We start from the raw sequence: 12822 nt of genomic DNA on the forward strand, positions 1-12822 counted from the left end.
CCTGGCACTGTGAGGCAGCAGTGCTAACCATTGAGTCACCGCGCCACCAATTAACTCAAATTGACATTCTAATAGAATAACAACTGTAAACACAATGAAGAAATATCATTCATGTCTGTTTTTTTGTGATAGGGACATGTCATGATAACAGTCAAATTATAGACTATCAATTTTCAATTTCCTTCATTTGATTTTGTATCAGAGACCTTCATGGACTGAAATGTATTTACATTGGACTCCTTATAAAGGGCTGCCGCAATGGCACTGCTTCTGAAACTCATTCTGTTGTAATGAAGTGAAGGACCAAATTATTTTAACATCCCTTTCTCCATTTCACAAGTCGACCTGGTAATGGGGAATAAACCAGACTACAAACTAATTTTAAAGATCCCCTGATGGTGTGACTAAGTCTCCAGCAATGTTGTACTATTGACAATGGGCTCTCTTATGTACTTGACTGAAAGGGTTTACTTGACTGAGGGCAGAATGAACAGAATGGGGTTTAGGAGTCTTCCTTCAAACTTGTTGCTTTGGCTTCCTAAACTACAGAAGCAATAAAATAAAATTTGCTTTAGAATCTTTAAGATAAGCAAGCTGTGATTTTTATCTAAAGCAAGTCTCCTGCACTGTGGAACATGGCTGCGTTGTTTCGCCAGGGATATGGCGTAGCAGAGTGTTTACCTGTCAAACCAGTAGCCATGGTCTATCCACTGACGAAGTAGTTCCACTGGAGGCTGGGCTCCATATTTCTCCTTTGCTGGCATGTTGAGGTCATCAACAAAAACACAAACTCTTTTCCCTTGCTGGGTCCCACAGATAACTTTTCTCCTCCTGTTTAGTACAATGATATTGATGGTCATCATTCAATTGGTTTCTACATTCAGATGATCTATCACCATACAGAATTATAAAGTTGCTACATTTTGTACAGTGGCCACATACAGGACATGAGAAACTCTCACTCTTTCACACTCTGTCCCTTAAATTCACCCTTACTCTCTTGCTTTCTCTTCCCACTTCAATTAGCTTCAGCATTGTTGAATTGGAGTGACCCAGTATTCCCAGCACTGTGACAGCTGCTGAGAAATTAGCAACCATTAAATGCAGCAAGTTGTAAAATGGAAATGAACTGTTCCAGGGCAGTGACACCACCCCTTCAGAAATTTACTCAGCAACAACCTTCCCCATTTTCACATTTGCCAATCCTTTGGGATAAGCGAGAATTGTCTATGATTTGAAGATTAATGCCCAAGACTCTGCGTGGGGAGTAACCCAGGGAGATATGTTATTGGAGAATTCAAGACAAATTGAACAATTTCTAATTTTCATTTTGGGAAAGGGAGTGGTGAATCATTCAATTGAATCAGTTTCTGTACTGTGAGGGCAGAACTGAGAGGTGGATGGGCATTTCAGGAAATCAATGAGGATTAAGAGGGGGTAGGGGAGTTGGAGGCAGGAGTTTACCCCTGTTGCTGTTCACTGTGTCCGTCTCTCTGGAATAAACATGGGGGTTATCACTGCAGAATAGCCACAGGGCTATATGTGTTTTATCACACTGGTTGCTTGTCACTGTCTCATGTCTCCTTGTTTCTTTACTTTATCCACCAATCTATACTTATCGCCCTTTGTGAGCTATCAGCCTTTCCAAAGTGACTGGGCAGCTTGCCTGCTTTCAAACTGGCCTGGACACCATTTGTGAATTTGTTCCTTCATCCAGTTGTAGCTTTGCTTTTGAATTGAAGATATTAAAGCAGCAAAGTTCAACCCAAATGACTCTTTTCTAAAACAGCTCCTGGCAAAAGCATTAGCTTCTCCACAGATTGGATTCCTTCAATTTCACGGTCTGTAAAATAAAATCTTATTCCCACTACAAAATAATTATTTGATGAGTTTTAATGACCAATTATGTATGCATACTTTTCTTGCTGTGTGAGGATGATCTCCTGGGTTTGATTGGCTGTAGTCTGTGCTGAGAAAGTGATTTGGCACACGGTATATTTCTGGGTCGGGAGGTTTCGCAGGAAGCTGTTGGTGATAGCTGTCTTGCCAGTGCCTGTGGGTCCTACAAACAGCAATGGCTTATCGTGCAGCAACAACCTCTCAAGAAAATACGTCTGCATCGCTGCGTCCGTGGTGCTGACAATAATGTCATTCAGCTGCTGGGACAATGCAAATACAAATTTAAGATGATATTAATAAATAGAAACAGCCTGTTACTGAGGAAGAACAGAAACTGAAATGTGCCGGTTGTGGATTTTGTTTATCTCTTTCTTGTTTCATGGGATCTGGTTATATTATCATTATGTGAGGACCTACCCTATTATAATAACTCAGGAAACCCACTGGAAAGGGACGTCATTTGTTGTTGAACACCAAAATACAGCCATTACTCATGGCGTACATAAACTAGTCCCCAACCTGAGAAAGACAATTCTGCAGACCGATCCTTGGGTCTACTTTATAAAGGTGATGAGATTGAGCTGGACATGCTATTGACTGTAACCAAGGGAACTCATAATTGACAATCTCCATTGCTAAATTAATGAGTGATTCCCCACGGGCCTTAAAGAGGTTATTACACTTGATTAACCAGAATTGGAATAGCTCTCTTGTTATGGGATTGTCAATATAAAGTTATTCCAGACCTTTCTGCTTAACAGCTAAACAATATGCTTAAAAGCACCAAAAGCCTGACTCCGATTTTGAAATTCTACTCTGGTCATATTAGGAACACAGTTCTCAAATTTCCCAGCACCACTGATAAGAAATAGTCAATCTGCATCTTGAAGGAGCTTGAAGGTTTTCTCTTCTGATACAAATAAAACATTGTGGGATCAGTATTTAGTGGAGCACTAACTGTTTTTAGTAAAACAGATCCCATTCAAAAAAAATACTACCTGCTGGAAGCATCATTGAGGTCATAGGTATATTAATTTAATGTTGAAAATTTTCCTTTTGCAGCTTCTGCCTCCTTATCCAGTTTTGAAAAGTATTGCTTTGCAAAAATGTGATCTGCACTCTGATGAATGTGTGACCAAAAAACAGAAATCTAAATTATTTTTCTAGCTGTGAGAGAGTCTGTTGTAACGTTTGTATCAACTAGTCATTATTTCAAAACCCCTAGCTACTAGCTTCACTTTAACCTTTTATTCTATCTGTACCAACACTTTTCGGAATGAATCCACCGATGTGGCGAAGCTGGTTAAGTTTTATCTGGTACCTCAAAATAGATTCAATTCTCTGCAACAATCCAATTCCCTTTGTTATACCTCTCTTGTTAATTTATCTTCAAGTCCTATCTGCACAAACCTTTCCATACAAATTCCTCTAGCTTTCTCTTTCATTCTTTCATAGGATGAGGACAACATGGGCTAGGCCAGCATTTCTTGTCCATCCCTAATTGCCCTTGAGAAGGTGGTGGTGAGCTGCCTTCTTGAACCGCTACAGTCCTCCTGCTGTGGGTTGACCCACAATGTCATTAGGGAGGGAATTCCAGGAATCTGACACAGCGACAGTGAAGGAACGGTGATATATTTCCAAGTCAGGATGGTGAGCGGCTTAGAGGGGAACTTGCAGGTGGTGGTGTTCCCATATATCTGCTTCCCCTGTCTTTCTAGATGAAAATTGCTGTGGGTTTGGAAGATAATGCATTTTCTTATTCTCCACTTCTGCCAGCCAAGGAAGTAATTTCCTGAATATGCAACCAATATTTAACATGACAGTTGCTTTTCCTGTACTTTCCACAATTGTCACATGCATCATTCACTAGACCCTTCTGGAATAATGGTCACCTGGGTAACCACTCTGGGATGTTGGCCTTTAGATGTTACAGCTCTGACCTGTTTACAACTACCCAGTTCTTGATCCTGTTCCTCAGGACCTTCATTACAGAACAAACAATAAACATTTGATCTACAAGATGACTTATTTACTTACATCTGTTACTCAGAGTCCAAGATTTTGTGACAATTCTGATTAATCATGAGGAATGAACCATAACAGTTTGAAGGCCGCATTTGGTAAGTACTTACTGTATTGCCATCAGAAACTGTAACAGGGGTGCTGGTCAGTTTTGTTGCAGCAATATGTTTTCGTTAGGCTATTTTATGTAAGGTTGAGTCAATATCTGCCATGAGTAAAGGTTGCAGCTTATTGTATTGCACATCATTGTACAATTCTGTGACAAATTGTGATCCTGTGGTTGACTGTTTCACAGGGAATAATGGGTTAAGGTTAATAATGGGTTAAGGTTAGTAGTGGGTTAAGGTTAGTAATGGGTTAAGGTTAGTAATGGGTTCCACAATGACCCCTATGGCTTTGGGTCCAGTAAAGAGTCCAAGGCCTTCGAGGTCACAACATTCTTGTTGGAACTCAACATGTTGTGTTTGTGATGCAGGTAAAGTCCTTTGTTGTGCAGACCATCTGTTGGCATTAGCCTTGAGCGGTTTAGCTTTGCCATGGAAGAGTACCCTGGATGACTAAGGATATCGATGAAAAAATAAGGAAGAAAAAGGAGGCATATGATGCATACCGCAAAAATAATAGCAATAGAAATCAGGAAGAGTATCTCAACTGCAGGAAGGCTGGAATAAGGAAGGCTAAGAGGAAGCATGAAGAAAGGATGGCATGGCTGCATTAGAACAAATAGTAAAATGTTCTTCAAACGTATTAATGGTAAAGCGATTAGGGAAGGATAAAGTGGAACCCATAAGGATACACTACTAACTGAAGCTAAGGATCCAGCAGAGGTACTAAATGAGTACTTTGCTTCTGTCTTTATCAAATTTGAAGATGGTGATAATGGCCCAGTTGAAAGTGTGGGTGTAGACAAAGAAGGGGTGTTAAAGAGGCTGGCAGCACTCCAGGTAGACAAGTTGTCAGGCCCAGATGGGATCCCTCATAGATTGCTGAGATAAGTAAGGGAGCAAATTGTCAAGCCATTGACAGAGATTTTGTAGGTTTCCCAGATTAGCCCTGGGGGACTGGAGTATTGTAAATGTGACACCACCGTTTAAGAAGGGGGCAAAGGATAACCCAGAATACTGCATCAATAATGAGTAAACTGATGGAAACCATAATAAGGTTGATACGGCTTTTTCAAGGGCAGGTCATGTCTGACAGATTTGATTGAGGTCTTTGACGGGGTGACACAGGCAGTGGATGAGGGTAATGCTGTAGATGTTGTACATGTGGACTTTCAGAAAGCAATTGATGCGGTGCCTTATGTCAGGTTGGTTAGCAAATCATAAATGTTTGGGATTGATGGGTCATTGGCAGCACGTTTTGGAAGTTGTCTAAAGGACAGGAAACAGAGGGTAGGTATAGATGGGCATTTCTCAGATTGGAGACGAGTTGAAGTTACTGTTCCCCAGAGATTGGTGTTTGGATCCTTGCTTTTTCTGATTTTATGTGAATGATTTGGAGATGGGTGTTGAGAGTAAAATCTCTAAATTTACAGATGATACTAAGCTAGGGAAAATAGTGAACTGTGAGGATGTCGCTGAGTAACTTCAGAGGGGCATTGACAAGTTGGCCAAATGGCCAGACACTCTGCAGATGAATTTCAATGCAGAGAAATGTGAGGTAATGTATTTTGTAGAAGAAACATGGAGAAACAATACAGGCTCAATGGTACAACTTTGAAGGGAACACAGGAGCAGAAGAACCTTGAGGTTCGTGTATATAATTCTCTGAAGATGACCTGGCAAATTGAAACAATTGTTAGGAAGATTTACAGGATCTTTGGGTTTTTAAATAGAAGCATAGAGTATAAAAGCAAGGAAGTGATGCTACACCTCCACAAATCATTGGCTAGCCCACATTTGAAGTATTGTGTTCAGTTCTGAGCACCTTATTCAAGGAAGGATGTTAAAGCCCTGGAGACAGTGCAAAGGAGATGTACTAGAATGATGCCAGGAATGAGGGATTTTACATATAAGGAAAGATTAAAGAGATTGGCCTTATTCTCCCTGGGGCAGAGAAGATTAAGCGGTGACCTTATTGAGGTGTTCAAAATAATGAACAATTTTGACAGGGTAAAGAAGGGTATTCTGTTTTCATCAGTTGGTATGTCAGTAACTAAGGGTCACAATTTAAAGATTGTCAGCAAGAGAGTGAGGAGTGAGATGATGAGAAACTTCTTTACTCAGAGAGTTGTTAGGATTTGGAAAGAGCTGCCTGGGAGAATGGTGGAGGCGGATCCATAGGAGATTTCAAAAGACGGCTGGAGAGTGGGACTAGCTGGGTTGCTCTTTCTGGAGCCAGTACAGACATGATGGGTCGAATGGCCTCTTTCTATACTGTACATTCTAATGGTAACCTGAGAATGCTGGATCAAAGATCTCACCATTTTCCTTAGTCAGTTTGCCACATAGCACAGTGAACAACTATTGACTCTAAATTCAAGTCTGCCAATATGGCTTCAGGTGATTAGGAAAACCAGACAAAAGGTCTGATCTTTCAAAGAAGATTCTGCAAGAACAGTAAATGACACAACATTAAATGAGAATTAATCTTCAGGTAACACTGTTGAGGAAGTGATCAAGCTAGCTTCACCAATAATTTGGTCACTGAGGGAGGAGAAAGCCTAAGATATTCAAGAAGTCAAATTAACAAGTTTGTTAGGCAGTAAAGATATGATAGCTGAACAGCCTTATCCCATGCTGTAGATTTCATCCTGCAATGAAGCATTTGACCCCAAGATGAGCTTTGAACCTCCTTTTCGCACTATCATGAAGATTATCTATTCTGACCTCTGGAACTCTCACCAGATTTGCCTTTGTCTCAGCTCATTTGCTGCTGAAACCCTCTCAACTCAGGTCCGATGCTTTCATTTCAAAATTCTCATGCTTGTTTCAAACTCCCTCTGTGGCTTTGCCCCTGCTGCTTGCATTGGGCTATAATGAAAGTTATGATTCTTGGATCTTGAACTGGACAATTATAGTTCATTCTTGGGTTTGTTTGAAGGTCAAAATCAAACACTCGCTGAACCTTCCCGCAGCAATTTCATTCAAGTGACACTTCTCATTTTACTCTGCTGCAATTTCAAGCTATCAGCAAAATACAAAGGACTCAAATATGTATTCAGTGAGGAGACTGCTATGAAAATGGCTAGATTCCATTTTCAAATCCTTAGCTCCAGCTACTTCAAACTCTAACTGTGGTGGAACTGAACGAGATTATTCGATGATTTGTTTCCATGGGGTGACTCAGAATGGTGGAGCTTCAGAACGGAGTTAGCACAGTGAGGACTGATTTAATATTTGAATTGGTGCAGTTTCTAATGTCAGTGGAGTCTCTCAGCTTTAAAGGAGAGGACATATTCAATAGCAGGGCTTAATATTTCCACTGTTTCTGATAAGTCTAATCATCAGCAAAATAGCAGTGACTGACATATAGTCTCTACTATGGCTCCCAAATGTCACTGGTGGTTTTGACCTACCCGAATGTCTTGATCATCGGCCTGGATGGGTAAAGGGTGAATCCAGTGCACAGCCCAGGATGTCCATCAAGAACAATGCGACATGCAAAAGAACACACCCCGACACTGAGATCATTCCACCTTGACAATATCTTACTTATAAATTGTAATAATATTCACTCAGAATCTGTTATTCAGAACTGTTACGAAGCTTTACCATAAACTGTACTGTAACTATCATATCAATAACCCAGATACCAGCTGAACAATACAGTGATTAATTATATCAGGTGCGATATAACAAAAACAATCATCCTTTCAACAATTTGATTTAATTATATTTAGTGTCAATTAAAGAATCATAACTCATCCTTCACAAGAAGCAGGAAGGTTTGGAGATACAGAAGGAGTAAGATTGATTGGCTACAGGAGAATTAAACATGACTTATAATCTATATTTTGCCTATGATGGCAATTTTGCAGCTGAACTGTCAGCCTCAATATCTACAGAATAGAATCCCTACAGTGTGGAAACAGGCTATTCAGCCCAACAAGCCCATACTGACCCAACCCCCTACAACCCTAAATTTCCCATAGTTAACACACTCAACCTACATATCCCTGAACACTATCAGCAATTTAGCATGGCCAATCCACCTAACTTGCACATCTTTGGACTGTGGGAGGAAACCAGAGCACCCAGCAGGAAACCACACAGACACAGGGAGAATTTACAAACTCCCACAGTCAGTTGCCCAAGGGTGGAATTGAACCCAGCCCTCTGGTGCTGTGAGGCAGCAGTGTTAACCACTGAGCCACCTTACTCCTCCTATTAAGATGATGAGTTACTGATTGATGAAAACTCACTCGAGTCCCTGGCTCAAGCAGGATTTTTCACCTCCCTTTTGCTGGCTGGGACGCTCCAGAGTTGTATCTGACTGAGCTGACAGCATCAAGAGAGAGACCATTAAGGAACATGTGCTGCTGGCAATTTAGCAGGCCACCTCTGGTAAAATAGGCCTCCTGGCTGGGTTCTTGGCAAAGATAGGCTGTGGGTTGCAAAATCTGTGGTAACACATAGCAGCTGTGGATCCAGCACAGTTTGCCTATTGCAAATGACTACTTCTGGTTTTCATACTCTTCTCAAAGTTTGCCTCAGAAATCAGTATTCAGCTATGAGTGACGTCTGAGTTGTGCTGGAGAGGAAGTATGAGGCTTTTCCTCATTTTTCCGAGTTTGTTAGACTGACAGACCGCAATAGACAGGCAAATGAGGCACCATCTGTGAGCATACTCATTTCTAACTTTACTTTGGAGGAAAGCACATTGAAGCAGCTGGAGATGGTTGGGCCTTGGACATTACCCTGAGGAACTCCTGCAGAGATGTCCTGTAGCTGAGGTAACTGACCTCCAACAACCACGACCAGCTTCCTATGTGCCAGGTATGACTCCAACTAGTGGAGAGTTTTACCCTGATACCCATTGATTCCAGTTTTGCTAGAACTCCTTGATGCCACACTCGGTTGAATGCGGCCTTGATGTCAAGGGTTGTCACTCTCGCCTCACCTCTGGAATTCAGCTCTTTTGCCCATGTTTGAACCAAGGCTGTAATGAAGTCAGGAGCTGAGTGGCCCTGGCGTAACCCAAACTAGGCGTCACTGAGCGGCGTCACTGAGCAGGTTGTTGCTGGGCAGGTGCTGCTTGATAGCACTGTTGATGACACCTTCCATCACTTTACTGATGATCGAGAGGAGACTGATGGGGTGGTAATTGGCCGGGTTGGATTTGTCCTGCTTTTTGTGTGCAGAACGTACCTGGGCAATTTTCCATATCATTTGGGTAGATGCCAGTGTTGTAAGTGTACTGGAACAGCTTGGCTAGGGGTGTGGCAACAATTGGAACACAAGTCTTGAGGACTACTGCTGGAATGTTGACAGGGCCCATAACCTTTGCAGTAACTAATGCTACCACCCATTTCTTGAAAGCACATGGAGTGAATTGATTTGGCTGAAGATTGGTCTGTGATGCTTGGGATCTCTGGAGGAGACCAAGACGGATCATTCACTCAGCACTTCTGGCTGAAGACTATTGTAACTGCTTCAGCCTTATCTTTTGTACTTATGTTGGCCTCTTCTAACGTTGAGGATGAGGATATTTGTGGAGCCTCCTCCTCCACTGAGTTGTTTAATTATCCACCACCATTCACAACTGGATGTAACAGGACAGCAGAGCTTAGATCTGATCTGTTGTTGTGGGATCACTTAGCTCTGTCAATCACTTGCTCTTATACTGTTTGACACACAAATAGTCCTGTTTGGTAGCTTCACCGGGTTCACCTGATTTTATTACATCCCTTAGTACATATGTACTTAGGAAATGACCCCCTTATTAAGCACACACTTTTGTAAGTGTCTAATGACTGCATCCCTGAACAATTACACACCTTAGTAATCACATCTCTCCTTGAATATATTGCTTAATAACTACCTACGTTTATACTCTGCTGAATGTCAACAGTAGTGATCAGGTCTCTCCATGTACACCATGATGAAAAGGTTCTCTTAAGATAGACATAGTCGAAAACGCTCCCTTTCTTTGGGATTTGTAAAGCTCGTGGAAATTTTAAGTCTTTCGGCCTTGGATATGATGAGTCCCATTCACAGAGATTGCTGAAAAAGTCGCTGAATCTGCAATTTAAAATTTGTTACTGAATGAATTAGCCATGTTAAAATATGAAGCGACTTAAAAAGACGTTTTCGTTTTGAATCAAGATATACAATACTTATCAGAGTGACATTCTGGAAATACTTGTCCACATTTCTGAAATTTGGATATGCCCACTGGGAAGCTGTGCAGAAAACATTTTAAAAAATACGCAGCAGCAGGAACAATGAGGTGAATCTTACCTTTTGTTTGTCTATGTCCAAATTGCATCAAGTTCTTTTTTGTTGTGACATGAGGCCTACCAAGTATCTTCACCATTTCTTACTAAACATGCCTCATTAACCAGCTGCCCTGCTCCTAATGGGTCTCTCACATCTGATTTCTGTCCCATTTTACCTTGTACCCTTTCCAGAACAACTGGTCTTACGCAATTCATAGGCATCCCCTTTAACAAACAGCTGTGAATCTTGACAAGTACTGTCAGTCCAGGGCTGTGCTAACAGAAGCCTAACCCCTTAACTGGACTGAGGCTGCTGAAATCAATGACAAGCCTTCTTCCTTTGTGTCTGTGTTAAATAGCAAGGCAAGGCAGCAGTGATAGGAGCTTGGTGTCTCTGGCTGAGGGTGTGAAGCACAAAAAGGCGAGGCAGGGATGCTGCGAGCATCCAGACAGGCTCAGAGTGAGTGAGTGCATTGACAGTGCGTGAAAAGCCTGGAGATACTGCCTGGCCCAGTCCACGAGCTGGGTGTGTGTCCCTGAGTACACAGTGTCCTTGCTGCAGCATTACAATGAGAGTTACCGGGGTAGCCCAAGGTGCAGAAGTATGTTGTGAGTGGATTGGAGATGTGCCACAAGGGTACTTAGAGGCTGGAACATGACAGATGCCAATGTCCACAGATGTGGGGTGTGTGTGGCTGGTGCTCACAGAGTGTGCCCTGAGATGTTGGTACCCGGTGTCAAATATGGAGATCATTTGAAGCAAGTGGTGAGCTGAATCTGCCAGGGGTTCTCTCTGTCAACTTTGGTAAAATAGGATTCTAAATAATAATGAGGTAGGTTGTACAGTTAACAAGGTGTTTAACAAGCATTAATACACATCAATTGGCATTTTGCAGTTGCTTAGTGAGAATCTCACGTTGCCGCTTGTGTAAGACGTAAAAAATGGAGCAGGATGATTTTGATGTTGAACTGGGCCTCACTGTATTTGTCACAAATTGTGCCTCACATCTTGCCTCACAGCCCACATTGTTCAGATGTCTATAAAATGTCAGGCAGTCAACAGCCTCGGTATCAAGGCTTTTATTTGTTTTATATTGTGTTTTTCTGGCCAGGAGAGATTATGGAGTATTTATTAGGTTTTAGCTATACCTAGTTTAGTATTTATTAAGAAACTTTAAACAGTTGTCCAGAAGTGTGACGAGCTCTGCTGACGCCGTAATGATTTTCCTCTGACCCTCTTTCTTACATTGTCAGAATAGTGGTTTGGAAGGTGCTGTTTAAGGATCTTTGGTGAATTTCTGCAGTGCATCTTGTAGACAGTACACACTGCTGCTACTGAGTGTTGATGGTGGATGGAGAGAATGTTTGTGGATGTGGTGCCAATCAAGCAGGCTTTGTCCTGGATGCTCTCAAGCTTCTTCAGTGCACTCATCCAGGCAAGTGGGGAGTAATCCATCACACTCCTGATTTGTGCCTTGTAAATGGTGGACAGGCTTTGGGGAGTCAGGAGGTGAGTTACTTTGCAGGATTCCAAATCTTTGTGCTTGAATCTCTGGAGCTGGCATGAACACACAATCTTTTGACTCTGGTGGGAGTTCTAACATTGAGTCAAGACTGATTCTGCAAGCAAGAAGAACATTGTTAATTTACAAATCATTTGCTTGGTAGATGGAGATCTGAGAGATGGTTCATTTCCCAAGTAGGCGTCAATGATGAATTTTATGAAATGAATCTTCAGGCATTATGCAGAGTAAGACACGCAGTGAAAACTTGCTATTGTGCTGTTTTTCAAAGTCATGACTCATGCTATCTTCAGTTTTCCAGTGAATGCTGGTTGTAATTTAGCTTCAGGAACTATCTCCACTGTCAGCTCAAATGACTATACGTTATTCTCACAGGATTTTATCCTGAAGCATTATTATCCTTGTCACCAAGCTGCCTGGTTTTTAAAGATTTGTTTTAAATTTACTTTAGTGTGAGGGGTTGTGACTGACAGTATCTGGAAATTACTAAAACCGGTGACTAACAAAGAACTTCAGTGAACTTTTTGAGTTCAGCACTTTTGCCCATGTTTGAACCAAGGTTGTAATGAGGTCAGGAGCTGAGTGGCCCTGGCAGAACCCAAACTGGGCACCACTGAGCAGCTGCTGCTTGATAGCTCTACTGATGACACATTCCATCACTTTACCAACGATCAAGAGTAGACTGATGGGGCGGTAATTGGCCAGGTTGGATATGTCCTTTTTTTTATGTATAGGACATACCTGGGCAATATTCCACATTGTTACGTAGATGCCAGCTTGGCTAGGGCAGAGGCAAGCTCTGGAACACAGGCTTCAGTATTGTTGCTGGAGTTTTTAAAATTCTTTCCTGGTTTGTCTGCTTCCCTGTCAGGGATGCCATTTTTCGCCCTATTCTATAACTGTTTGGCTCTCTTGATCACTTTTGTAGGCACTTAACAGTAAGTGGGTCTGTAGTCATGTAGGCCAAACTGAGTAAGGTTGGCAGATTTCCTTCCC

General features: G+C 41.8%; 1 protein-coding gene across 2 annotated transcripts in view; it reads right to left on the reverse strand.

Moving 5' to 3' along the window:
* The window catches only part of LOC109934535 (dynein axonemal heavy chain 3-like), a 429003-nt gene that overhangs the window by 103453 nt on the left and 312728 nt on the right, over positions 1-12822 (reverse strand). For both annotated transcript variants that reach the window (XR_007264478.1, XM_048610380.1), the window contains exons 41-44: positions 9911-10106; positions 7442-7462; positions 1918-2159; positions 682-831 (exon numbers count right to left, since the gene is read on the reverse strand). Coding sequence is in view for 1 of the 2 variants with exons in the window: in XM_048610380.1 (XP_048466337.1) it covers positions 682-831; positions 1918-2159; positions 7442-7462; positions 9911-10106 (609 nt within the window). In the remaining variant the exon portion in view is untranslated. The remainder of the gene's footprint in view (positions 1-681; positions 832-1917; positions 2160-7441; positions 7463-9910; positions 10107-12822) is intronic.

Source organism: Rhincodon typus, chromosome 22, assembly GCF_021869965.1.
Source record: "Rhincodon typus isolate 14 chromosome 22, sRhiTyp1.1, whole genome shotgun sequence".
In the NCBI taxonomy this organism is placed as follows: domain Eukaryota; kingdom Metazoa; phylum Chordata; class Chondrichthyes; order Orectolobiformes; family Rhincodontidae; genus Rhincodon; species Rhincodon typus.